The 13,201-nt window shown below is 38.4% G+C and overlaps 1 protein-coding gene across 6 annotated transcripts in view; it reads right to left on the bottom strand.

Moving 5' to 3' along the window:
• LOC129739159 (syntaxin-binding protein 5) overlaps window positions 1-13,201 on the bottom strand; it is an 82,859-nt gene that overhangs the window by 12,543 nt on the left and 57,115 nt on the right. For 5 of the 6 annotated variants that reach the window (XM_055730569.1, XM_055730568.1, XM_055730566.1 and 2 more), the window contains 5 exons: window positions 7,842-7,958; window positions 7,512-7,634; window positions 7,316-7,441; window positions 7,036-7,227; window positions 6,834-6,942 (listed from right to left, as the gene is read on the bottom strand). In XM_055730569.1, the coding sequence (XP_055586544.1) occupies window positions 6,834-6,942; window positions 7,036-7,227; window positions 7,316-7,441; window positions 7,512-7,634; window positions 7,842-7,958 (667 nt within the window). Of the gene's footprint in view, window positions 1-6,833; window positions 6,943-7,035; window positions 7,228-7,315; window positions 7,442-7,511; window positions 7,635-7,841; window positions 7,959-10,348; window positions 10,563-13,201 lie in introns of all 6 variants that reach the window. The other variant, XM_055730571.1, reaches the window with a different exon arrangement.

Genomic DNA, 13,201 nt, shown 5'->3' on the forward strand with positions numbered 1-13,201 from the left:
TTCTGTCATTGAGAATTGGCAACAATGATTTAGATTATTACAAATTTGGTTTTGTTCGCGTTAAATAAATTTAATTTGTTTGAATATTTGTTTGTATGAAAAGCTCAATAATTTAAACGTTAATTTAAATTTCAATAATTACCATAATAACGATAAGTAACACCCGGCTAATTGAGTACCGTTAAATGACATATGTCAAAATATGCTCATAAGACATGTCAAAAAAAACCGGATGCAGCGGTGGAGATTGCCGAGGCGGAAATCAGGAAAAAGGTTGTTTTTTTCTGATCACTTACATTGGGACAGCCAAAGGTTTGAAGAAACAGGCGTCTTGCACAGCCATCAAAAGTGCAGACGTTTGTTGAGTCCAGTGTCCGGCTAAAAGTTCAACGAGAACGGAAGATTCCCTTTGCGGACGACTCTTGTTAAACATCGCGGGAATTCCACCAGGCCGAACCCAAAGCATCTCAGCTTCGTCGCACGCTTGAATTCCTTGTTTCCGGTTTCAAACCCCCGCCACCGAATGTAGATTTACATTGCCGTCAACCAGATCACCAGGTGCAGCAGTGTCGAACATTGAAATCGCTGATTGGCTATGTCTTCGGGTTTAAAGGCTACGATGTTCAGCAGTGCCCGTACTGCCAAAAAAAACGGCAGGCCGACAATCAAAAAACGCCGAGAGTCGAAAGAAACCGCGTAGAACATTGCCTACCTGACCCGCGCTCCTTCAACTGTGAGCCGGTTCAATCGGATTGCTATTCAGCAGAGCCTTTCGAAGTCCTTCAAATTACTCTTCCAACCAATACTGATAATCGACCTTACGCCTTGGTTTTCATCCACAATCTTCGAGTCAAAGGTTTGTTAGATTCAGGTAGTAATAAAACACTGATAAGTGATAAATTATTCCAGCGTATGCGCAATATCAAGCTTAGACCGTTATCAAATTTATTAGAGGTTAAGTCTGCTAATGACAGAAAGTTGTTAATTTTGGGTGAAATTTTTGCTCCATACTGTTTGGAGAACCGAACGAAAGTTGTCCCCACATTAGTTGTTAAGGACCTGTTAGTATACTGTTTATTAGGTATGACAGTTTGGTCTAAATTCAAAATTTATCCGCAGATTCTACGTTGCTGCAGGAAGAAAGTGATTGTGAATCAATCATGCCTGATTGTATACTTACGCCTCAGGAAACAGAGCAGTTAGAGAAAGTAAAACTCTTACTCCAGGCTGCCCAACCCGGCTAGCTCAGTCGATAGAGCATTAGACTCTTAATCTGAGGGTCGTGGGTTCGTGCCCCACGTTGGGCTCCATTTGAAAGTTAGGGTTTTACTCCAAGCTAGCTCATGTGGTCTTTTCGTAATCTCAGGGCAGCCTACGATCTCGGGGAGGACTGTTAACAACCAACCACGTGTCAAATAAGAGGAACAAGACTTAAACCTAGACAAGGACATTAGCTCAATAAACAGGTAGAGGAACAAAAGTTTACATTTACATGACGGGTTTTTTTTTATTAAGACTTGCCCATTTTGTTGAGTAGTGCACTACCTTTGGTTCGGCTGGGTGATGTTATCGGCTAGTAGCTAGTTGGCGAAGCTCTTTCCAGTATTTTGCGGGTACGGGTTTTATTTCCTCCACTCAGAGATGCCATTCTCTACCGAGAAAGACGGAGAACGGAGAATATAACACCCCCGTGCGATAGCTGCAAATCACCCGGGTGAGATTTTTTGTTCGTCTCCACACATTATTCGCACCCCGGTTTCGAAAGCCACACACACCTAATTTCAATAGCTTCGGCGTGCGACAATTTGTCACCGTAGAGCACCCCGGTGAAAATACAGGACCGGCTAGTTCAAGCCATGAAAAAGCAAAGACAAAAACAAACACGATAGTGTGCATAATAATAGCATCAACAAACGATGAATGTTTCGGGCGAGTGGTTCAGCTTCGTATGTGTTGGTAAACGCAACAAGCCAAGCCAACTGCCGTCGCTGTCGATCTCCCAAGTGAAAACATTTTTTCACTGTAGTGTGTGTTCGCTCTGACCGAGCACGTCGGTGATTCTCTTTAGAGAAATTTCAAGCCTGCCTCCACTCTGCTTTTAGCTTGGGAACTAGGGAATACCTGGGACTAGGTGTTTCACCTTTGGCTGTCCCAGTTCAGTGTCCGGCTAAAAGTTCAACGGGAACGGAAGATTCCCCTTGCCGACGACTCTGGTTAAACATCGCGGGAATTCCACCAGGCTGGTATCAGAGGGAGGCAACGTAACACGTTTTGTCTATGTATCGTGTGACCAACATCTTTTAAATAAGTGGTCGTGAATCTCGTTTTTAAGCTTTTTTTCCTCAGATTTAAGCTTTTTTTACCTTGAAAAGATAGGAGACGAAAGCTTAAATCTGAAGAAAAAAAGCTTAAATCTGTCAAAAAAGGAGAAATCAGAGAGGAAATCTGAGAGATGTGCTCCATACGGTTTGAATAGCGTTGCCGCCGTCTGGCTGGTATACACCGCGAGCGAGACGGTTAACATCTTTTACGAACCGGTTGAGGTGGCCCGCGAACGAAAACAACGTCCGTGCCGTCAAGGCGGTATTCCCTGGTTCCCAAGCTAAAAGCAGAGTGGAGGAAATAAAACTCGTACCCGCAAAATCCTGGAAAGAGCTTCGCCAACTAGCTACTAGCCGATAACATCACCCAGCCGGACCAAAAATAGTGCTCTACTCAACAAAATGGGCAGGTCTTAATAAAAAAAACCTGTCATGCAAATGTAAACTTTTGTTCCTCTAACTGTTTATTGAGCTAATGTCCTTGTCTTGGTTTAAGTCTTGTTCCTCTTATTTGACACGTGATTGGTTGTTAACAGTCCTCCCCGAGATCGTAGGCCGCCCTGAGATTACGAAAAGACCACGTGAGCTAGCTGGTAGTTTTGGAGCAAAACCCTAACTTTTAGTAGTTATAATAGTTCGAGGAAAATATGAGAACGTTTTGTCAAATAGAATGCAATCTGCGCTAAACTACGCACTATTCTGGTGCAGGGAAGAGGGACTGATCATTAACTCTTCCAAAACTACTGTGATAGCATTCACCACGAGACGAAAAACTGCACTAAAACCTCTAACATTAGATGGGGAAGTCCTGAACTTCGAATCACAAGTGAAATATCTAGGAATCATACTAGACTCAAAACTATCATGGAACCCACAATTAGAGCATGTAATAGCCAAAGCTACGGCATCTCTGTGGATCTGCCTCAAAGGAGTAGAGAAAAAATGGGGACTAAGGCCGAACATTATCCATTGGATATTTACAGCTATAATAAGACCCAAAATCTCTTATGCCTCTTAGTACGGTGGACCAAAATTGTGCAAGCTACGGCCCGGAAGAAACTAGCGAAGCTTCAAAGAATAGCAACCCTAGCTATAACTGGCGCCATGCGAAGCACATCAAACGAGGCCCTTAATGCACTACTAAATTTTCTGCCACTACATCAATTTATTGAGCTAGAGGCAGAACGCAGTCCCGTGGGACTCTCCAAAAATAAAACTCTATATGAGGGGGATCTTACAGGAATCCTGAAGATATTTAAAATTAACTCACTTATTGTAAAGAACAATGACTAGATTGAACCCGTTTTCAATTTAGACATACCATACAATTTAACTATCAACGATAGGGACGTGTGGAAATCAAGTGGGCCTACGGTACTTTTCGGATCGATAAAATTCTTTACTAATGGGTCAAAAAAGGATAAAAGAACTGTGGCAGGGGTGTTCGGACCTAGACTCAGGATCTCAATTCCTATGGGAAACTGGCCAACAGTGTACCAAGCCGAAGCTGTTAGTTCAAGCAATTCCAGAATGCACTTTAACCTGTTTGAAAAGAGGATACAGGTACACAAATATCTATATACTCTTAGAAGCCAGGCCGCTCTCCGAGCACTAAGTACGTTCACATGTTACTCCAAGCTAGTATGGGAGTGTATTGTTGCACTAAGAAACCTGGCCATACGGAACAGAGTATTTTTATTCTGGGTTCCAGGCCACTGCGGTATCCTATGGAACGAAGAAGCTGACCAGCTAGCTAGGGAAGGATCTCAGGGCCTGTTCATTGGACCTGAACCTTTCTGCGGAGTATCGAGGAGTGCCTTGAATATGGAACTCAAGAACTGGAAAAGCACTACTATTGTCTCCAATTGAAGAACATCAGAGGGAGCAGCTCAGGCGAAAAGATTCATTGAATCAAGCGCACGACTCTCCAAAAACATGTTGAACCTAAGTAAGCACGAGTTAAGTACTTACACAGGTCTCTTGACCGGACATTGTCCAACAAAATAACATCCCAAACGAATAAACATTATTCAAGACGATGACTGTCGGTTCTGCGGGTTCGAAAAAGAAATTGCAGAGCATCTCCTATGCAACTGCTGCGCCCTACTAAGTAGGAGAGAGCGTGTACTTGGGGCAAAGTTAACAAGCGCACAAGACATATGGTTGCGTATCAGCCCTAAGAAGGTTATATCATACATCTTTGATATCATACCCGATTGGGATAAAAAGCTTAGACAGCAATCAACTGTCACTTCAACACATAGTGCAGGTGAGCCTGATAGCATATATTAACGCGGGGTAATTACCACAATAGATCAATTACTGGTCGCAGTAGGCTCTCCCCTACAAGGAAAAAAAAGGGAGAGCATGAGTTTGTGCATTGAGAATGAATCGCTCATCTTAAGCTGCATTTTTTGGCCCATGTACAAAATTGATGGCCTCCACGGTATAAGTATATAAGGTAGGCTACTAACACGAGTAAACAACTCGTTTGAATGCAAACTAGTGACGTCATTACTATCTGCCTATAGCGTGCCGGGCAAAAAGTTTCGCGCGCGGAGAATAATCCGATCACTAGATGGATAGTAATGACGACATTATCGGGAAGATATCACCTTATTATACTGTGCACCGTGGATGGCCTCAATCAATCACGGAGTAGCAACCATTGGCGATGTGTAACTCGTTCTACTTAGCCACGTCAGCGGTCATGAAATTCGAAATACTTTGAATGATTTGATACAGTATAATGTTCTATTTTTATCAAAACCATGAGAAAATTGTGGTATTTTTTTGGTAAGTATTTTTTCTACCGGAAGTTCCGGGACAGCGGCCAAAATTTCTTTTGGACCCCAAATATTTACACATCCATGGATAGATTTATTTTTGACAATCAAAACTGTTATATTAAGTCAGCACAATATTTGAAACCTGTCAGAAGTTATAAACATTTTAAAAAACCTCTTTTTCAATGCTTTATTTATTGTGAATCAGCTACTGGTAATCTGGTAAAACATTTTGACTTAATTTTTCAAAATTCCGATATTAGAATAAATTATCTATACAATGAATTAAAAATTATCGAAATCGGTCCATATTTGCGATCAGGTAAACACTCGCAAACTCTTGCAAACTCGCAAGCACCTGCGGTGGTCATTTAAAATTGCCTGGTACTACAGATTGCTTATTTTGTGATTCCCCAGGGAGGTGATTGAAATCAAATTTATGCGCTTTTTTTCGCTGAGTTATGATGAATTAAAAGTGCGCTTCGGGTCATATTGGCCCGAAGAGCTTTGGAAGGTTAAGAACCCCCGAATTTATGCAAACATTTTTTTCTTTCGATGTACATACAAAGACCACGATGCGAAATTTTCAAAAAGAAATTCAATTACTGCTGTCCGCTAGCTTCAAAATTAGACCATTTTGGTAAAAATCTTGGCCACCCATGCTCTAAACCATTCAGAACATGTCAAAGAATACCATCACTTGAAAAAATCTTCATTTCATGTTTTATCAAAAATATACTTAGGACTTCGATTGATGAAAAATTATAATTTTTTTAACATCACGTTCAGTATGTATTTAGATTTATAAAGTTTTCATTTTTTTTTAATCTCACCATCAATAAGACACTTAATGTAGCACGTTTTATTATTGTAAATTCATTAGAATTTTCTTTTAAGTCTCTTTCAAATTGTGCCTAAAAAACTTAAATCAATCGTTGAACTAGTTATTTTATAAGAAAAGGCTTCAAGTACCTCAGCATCCAATAAAATGTTTGAAGAATCTATTTATTCGACAATTGAATAACTCTTGTTCTAATACACGGCTTTGCCGAACGAATCTAATGAACGTTTTGCGGTAACAAGAGCAATAAATTGTAAAACAAATATACCCATTTCCATCCGAGGCCTTAAAATCTCGTAACAAACAAACTTAAATGAAACCCATATCTATATCTTATACCGTTGGAAATTTTGTTTGAATTGAAATATAGAATGTACACAGTAAACGAAAATTACCGAGTTCGGTAATTTTTTTACCGAAATCCTAACATGTTTAAATCGTTAAACTGTTCGGTAATTTTTTCGGTAAAAAATAAACGAACATCGGTAAATGAAGAATCGATTTACCGATGATCGTTTATTTTTTGCCGAAAAAAATACCGAACAGTTTAACGATTTACACATGTTAGGATTTCGGTAAAAACATTACCGAACTCGGTAATTTTCGTTTACTGTGTATGTGACTTTCAAAATAGACACGAATAAACTAAGAATGGTAATTTGAGGGAAAGGTGTCAAGGCTAACCGAAATCAACCCTGGACCAATACGTTACGATCGAAGGCGTTCTGGATTGTTAATTGTAGCTGAGTAAGAAAATAATTCCCAAAGTTACGTTCATTAGAGCAATTATTATCAGATAGATTTCAACATGGAAATAACAAGTAAAAACACGCAGTTTTGTAATTGTTGTTCAACATAAGTTAGCTCATTGAAAGAAATACTTACCTTAGGTCTGATAGGGGAAGAAATTCTACATTCAGTAAAGGCTTAAGGCTTGGTAACGTGTACACCATTAGATAACCAGTTGACGCGTAGCAAATCAAACAAACGCTATCTACAATGACAAACGAAAGAATGGAAAAAAATTGAGAAACCATAATGAATCACTAGGCAATTCATAGGCATTTTGATTATGCCTCATTCATACCTCGCATACTAATGATTTCAGCTTTAACAATAAAGTCAGTCTCAGCAATAGTTTTCTTGTATACACAATTTTGACTTGGAAGCGCGAAAACGCCAGCTTGTTTTTCGCTAGCAATAACTATAAATTGACGATCATATAAAGCATCTGGATTTGTTGGACTAGTTTTGTTGGATGTTGCCTTTGAAGGAGTTTCTGAAACGTGACAGTACGAAAAAAAATCAAACATAAGTTTAACCACACCTCCAGTTTTGCACAATTATTTAGGTGGGGTACTACTCACTATCACGTTTGTCTTTGCCTTCCTTGAGATCATCTTTCCATGACTCAAACGTATAAGGTATAAGAGCACCATTGCAATCCAATAATGACATTGATAGAATAGATCCTTTCAAACGAAACGTAACACCTGTTGGGAAAGATAAAAGTAATGGGAAAAGCACTGCAATAACGAATAAGTACTCTTTTTAGTCATATACCTGTGAGCGATGCATGAACAGCTTCAGTTTTGCGCGCTTCCTGATCAGGTATGCTTAACGATACTGTGAGAACGGTACCCAAATTCGTGCCAATCCATAGCGTCGGTAGGGTCGATGATGGGTCTGTGGATGGATAAACTAAGTTTAAAGGTTGGTACCAACAGTCAATTAACTGCGATATCAGTCTTCCATGCCATGCCCAATTTAATGAATATATAATGATGTTTATTTTTGTTCGACTTCACTGTATCTAAACCAAAATTCAAATGTTCATTTCGTAATGTAATAAAATTTTGAGACTTATTTGACTTTATTTGATCAATCACTTACCACTTTTTTTGATGTAGCTATCCGCAAAGGCCAAACACGTCATGGTTTCGGAACTTGCATTGTCTAGACTTGACATTGAAGATGATCTAGACCTCGAGAAGGATCCATCCAGTTTGTCTGAAAAAGCAAAGCCGAACATGAAATCTAAATTTCTAAGCGTTAACCAACCTGTGTGCAAGATAACTTCAGTGGCTTTCCTATTAAGTTCGGATATCAAGTTTTATGCACAAAATAAGAATAAAACACAAAACAAAATTTTGCTTTCACCTTGTAATACAAAAATAAACAATAGTAACACTATGCTGATAACCAGAAAACACATACATTAACCCTCATCCGCATCAGATTTCGTTACCCTTATCAGCACTAGGAGTGTCAATTTGACACTACAAGCTCCAATCGATATAACTTTTGGCGTGTTCAACCGATCTAAACAAAACTTATATCAATAGAAACCTTGTAATGTCAGTAAAATATGTTCAGAACATTATATATATAATGTACCTTAAGCTACTAGTTTCTTATTATTCAGCATGAAAGAAAAAAAAATCCGAAAAAACATGCCTCAGGACAACGGCTGTAGTTCATATATAACACGTCCAAAAAAAAAATTTGCTTTATGCATATGAAAGCTGAAGTTAATGTCTACATCATGAAGCCAAGAAATATTTTTTTAAATTTTTTTTAGTGAAAGGGTCGCAAAAAGTTCAAAATGTGGTCTGAAAAACCTACTTTTCATTCGATTGGTAGTAAATACTGTTCGAGCGATGATAGAGTTTTTGAAAAAAATAGTTTTTTTTTAAATATTTATTAAAATTCTAACATTTTGCTGTCTTTAGATTTTTGATGCAACAAAAATTCAATTTACTGGAATTTTTCAAAGTTCACTACTTTGCGCGATTTTTTTACAAATTGAAATTTCATCTGTTTTTGTGGTCCACCGTCAGGTTGTACCCGGATTTTCAGTGCTTTTACATAGTTTGGACCAATCAAAAGTGTATTCATTCGAAAGCAAATTTAATCTCACGCTGTGAGATTTCACAAAAATATGAAAATTATAAACATAAAATCATTCTTGAATTTCTAGAACCACAAGCAGCGCGTCCAGCAGAACGTGTTTGTTTGCTCTCCGAGTAGGTACGGTGGGTGGTGATTTGGGCAGAGAGCCAAGCCGAGAGCCGAAATAATGATGCGTGTCGTGGCCATGATTGCCACATGTACAGATTTATCTAGACAGGTACAGATTTTTGAGCTCATTTTTGGTACAGAATCTGTACGTTACGTACAGAAGACAGATTTTCAAAATTTGGTACATGTTTGAACAGATGTTTTGACTTTTAAAAACACACAAACAAACACGTTCTGCTGGACGTGCTGCTTGTGGTTCAAGAAATTCAGGAATGATTTTACGTTTATAACTTTCATATTTTTGTGAAATCTTACAGCGTGAATTGTTGCACCTCACTACAATGTAGATTAAATTTGCTTTTCAATGAATACACTTTTGATTGGTCCAAACTAAGCAAGAGCACTGAAAATCCGGGTACAACCTGACGGTGGACCACAAAAACAGATGAAATTTCAATTTGTAAAAAAATCGCGCAAAGTAGTGAGCTTTGAAAAGCTCTAGTAAATTCAATTTTTGTTGCATCAAAAATCTAAAGACAGGAAAATGTTAGAATATTAATAAAAAAATTTCAAAAAATCTACCATTGTTCAAACAGTATTTACTAGCAATCGAATGAAAAGTAGGTTTTTCAGAACACTTTTTTTGAACTTTTTGTGACCCTTTCATTAAAAAAAATTCAAAAAAATATGTTTTGGCTTCATGATGTAGACATTAACTTCAGCTTTCATATGCATAAGGCAAATATTTTTGTGGAAGTGACTGAAGTGTAATATATTATCTGCAGTAGTTTTCCTGAGGCATGTTTTTTTTTATGCTGAATAACGAGAAAACTAGTAGCTTTAGCTATATACAATGTTCTAATCATATTTCACTGACATTACAAGGTTTCTATTGATATAAGTTTTAAATAAAAATTTATTATAATTCAAACGACTTAGGTAGATTTTACTTTTGGAGTGTCTAATTGTCACTCTAAGTCGGAAAAAGGAGTTTTTTTGTCCAGACTTCCAGGGTTCGTCCATAAAAAGTAAAGATACAATATTCACGAACTTTCGAAATCATTTGGGGTCCCCGAAGAAATTTTTGTTTTTTGAAGCTTCTGAAAAAAGTTACAAGCCTTCAAACTTGCAATAGTGTCAAAATTACACTCTAATGCGAATGAGAGTTAAGTACCATACATTTTTTAACACAATAAAATTGTATACATTTGTGCAGCAAACTTCATATAATCTAATATGTTGTGAATGTCAATGGATTTAATTCGCACACAGGTGTCGCATCGTTTCATCTTTCTACTGTAATGCAAATAGGAACGAAAAAAGTCGAGTAATATCAAATAAAACAAATTGGATGTATAATGGAATATGACATGATGTACCTTGAGATCGCGATTTCTTCACACTGTCCGTTATTGTCGCATTGTTGCCAGTACCTGTCCTTTTACTCGGACTACCGGTGCTAGTTATGCTCATTCCGCGTTCGTGTAATGACGAAGGCAATGAAGAGTTTACCGAATTAGGAGTAGTAACACAACTTGTGCTGCCGTTACTACTCCCAGTAACACCGGTACTTGAATTACATAATCCATTTATCTGTACAATTTAAAATTTCGTTAGTTCTTAAAACACTGGATGCGCTAGTTGTTGGTATCAGCAAGTACTCGATTTTTTTTTTAATCTAGTAAATTGAAAACATAAATATAATACAAACTCAGAGAATGTTAAAAAAATGGCAGAGCTAGTCGAATTATGTATGACTTGGATATGTACTGAAATAATACTTTTAACATTTTCCTTTTCTCACAAATTTAAAAGATTCCCACGCATAATTCTGCGTTTGAGCGTTAAAAATCAGGTTATAAATATTTACATGCAACAATCCCAACAAGTTTTTGTTAACGAATGGTACGGTCTGAGGAAAGTCTGAGGAGTCCACACTAGGAGACGGCTCGTCTCGAGACGGTTGCTGAGACTTGTTTATGTTTACATCTTGGTTGCTGATGGTCTCCCATACTTGTCGGGAGACTTGAGACGTGCATAAACAAGTCTCAGCAACCGAAATCGCAGTCCAAGTTGCCTAGTGTGGACTAGGTTTAACACTCCTCCGGTAAAATATACTGGAAAAACAAAACTGTCAATAATGGTAGAGAGTGTTTCTTAAATCTAATATATAAAGTTGGGCTATATTTGTTTGTTTGTTTATTTGTATGCACCTTATACAAATCCACACCGCCTAACCGATCAGCCTGAAATTTAGAACAGTGATGTTTTTGGACCAGGGTTCTGTTCAAAGCACGTAGTAATGGTACGAGATATTCGGATGCAATGATTTTGGATTGAAAAATACAACTAGCCTGTTAGTAATATATTGACTAGAATTGTAGAATCTTTCAAAGTGCTCCCTATCGCCGTTGGCGGCTTTGAGAGTCTTCAACAATATACAGTGAATTGACCAGTGCAGGGTAGTGTAGACATACCGTTGCATTCAAATTCATATTCTCATATCATAAATAATTCCTTAAGTTGAAATATTTCGCAACTGCTATAAAATTTATGTCTGTCAAACCTTTCCAACGCACGATTCAGTTTTCTTCTGTTTTTTATCGCTAATTCCATTAACGAATAACATTCTGAATAGACTTAATTAAAATTATTAAAAACAGAAGCACTTATCTTAAAAATGAATCTTCCCAGTCCCTTCGAAAATTGTTAAGGATCGATCTGGAAAGCGCAGTACCAGCCCCTCCTTTTCAGGCACAATCAGTCCAGCAAAAAGCATTGCAAGAATAAAAATTTTGCTGAACCGGGAATCAAGAAACCCAACAAGTTAGAAGAACCTGTAATCCTCGTTGATATCACAACTTTCACACACTACTGCACTTAAAGTTTAATTAAATATAAAAAAAATCAATATTTTGACACGAGATAAAAAATGTCGTGTCTAAGTCAGTCAAAGCATACTCCGAACTCCCCTTTGCAAACTTCATTTGTTAAGAGTGCGCGCGAATTCTTTTAGTATAGTAAGCGTGCACAAATAAATCATTCCAAGTTTGTAATCTGACATGCCTAGACGCTCTTTCTATTCTATCTGGTTATTGTTGGAGCAGGCCGATCTCCAGGTGAAACGAATCACAGCAATCAAGATACTCTAATGTCATTAGCTCTTAAATTTTTCTGTTGAAACACCATACTTCATGAGTTATTAGCTTAGTCAATAGTTTCTATAGTAACAACGGAATCGACAAATCAAAATTTTCACACCCACGTGCTGGAGAAGTTTTTTTTTGCGATACGATTATGAACCTTGAAGGAATGATTTTCGGAATCGGGTTGATGGTATTCCCGAAAATATCGTAAATGAAAATGGGCAACCAGACCCGGGACGGACAAGCAGATGATGCTATCCGAGCTTACCAGGTGGCGGAGGTGTGGCCATGCAACCAGTAAAGATGCTGAAGCGTCGTGCGTGACAACTACGATTCGAGGTCATTTTCAATGAGGATGGTGATGCTCAGGGAGGGCACGTGGCAAACGGTTAACCCTCCAGAAAGCACGCACGTGAACGAGGATCTGTCAGAGCGAGCTTTGGCAATTACAGCTTGGTTTAGAAAGCTCGTACGGCATGCACAAGAAGCGTGAAACGCATGAAGGAACGCAAAACAAGGAAAATTGGTCTACTTCGCAAGCTAATGCGCCAGGAACTTGCAGTCTGTTCATCGGTGGAAGAGTATGACAACGAAGTCATATCCACAAGTCACAAGCTGGGTGAGATTGGATTTAACTCGAGCGACGAGTGGCTATCTCAAGTCCAAGATACTGCAGATTGTCACGCTGAACCGAAATTGCAGCTCTGGTAGTGCAGGTGGATCTTTAGCAACACACAAGAAAACACCTGGGAAGAAGGAAAAAATTAAAAGTCCATTGTTTTAAATGCGAAAGCTTCGGGCATTATGCTTCAGAATGCCAGCAGAAGGTCAAACCCAAGGACGGAAGAGCAATACAAACGGTTGGATTCTAGACTCCAGAGCAGGTCGACATGTATGTGTTTCCGAGAAGGCAATGTTGGATCCGATGCCAGTGAACGAATTGATTTATGTCGCAGATGGAACTGAAATTCCTGCGGCAGTGGTTGGACACGTATAACTAACTGCTGAAGAGAGAGGTTCGTATACAAATTTGAGTATCTCTAACGTCTTATGTGTTCCAGGATTGGCAACAAATTTGCTGTCAAT

The sequence above is a fragment of the Uranotaenia lowii genome, chromosome 1 (genome assembly GCF_029784155.1).
Source record: "Uranotaenia lowii strain MFRU-FL chromosome 1, ASM2978415v1, whole genome shotgun sequence".
In the NCBI taxonomy this organism is placed as follows: domain Eukaryota; kingdom Metazoa; phylum Arthropoda; class Insecta; order Diptera; family Culicidae; genus Uranotaenia; species Uranotaenia lowii.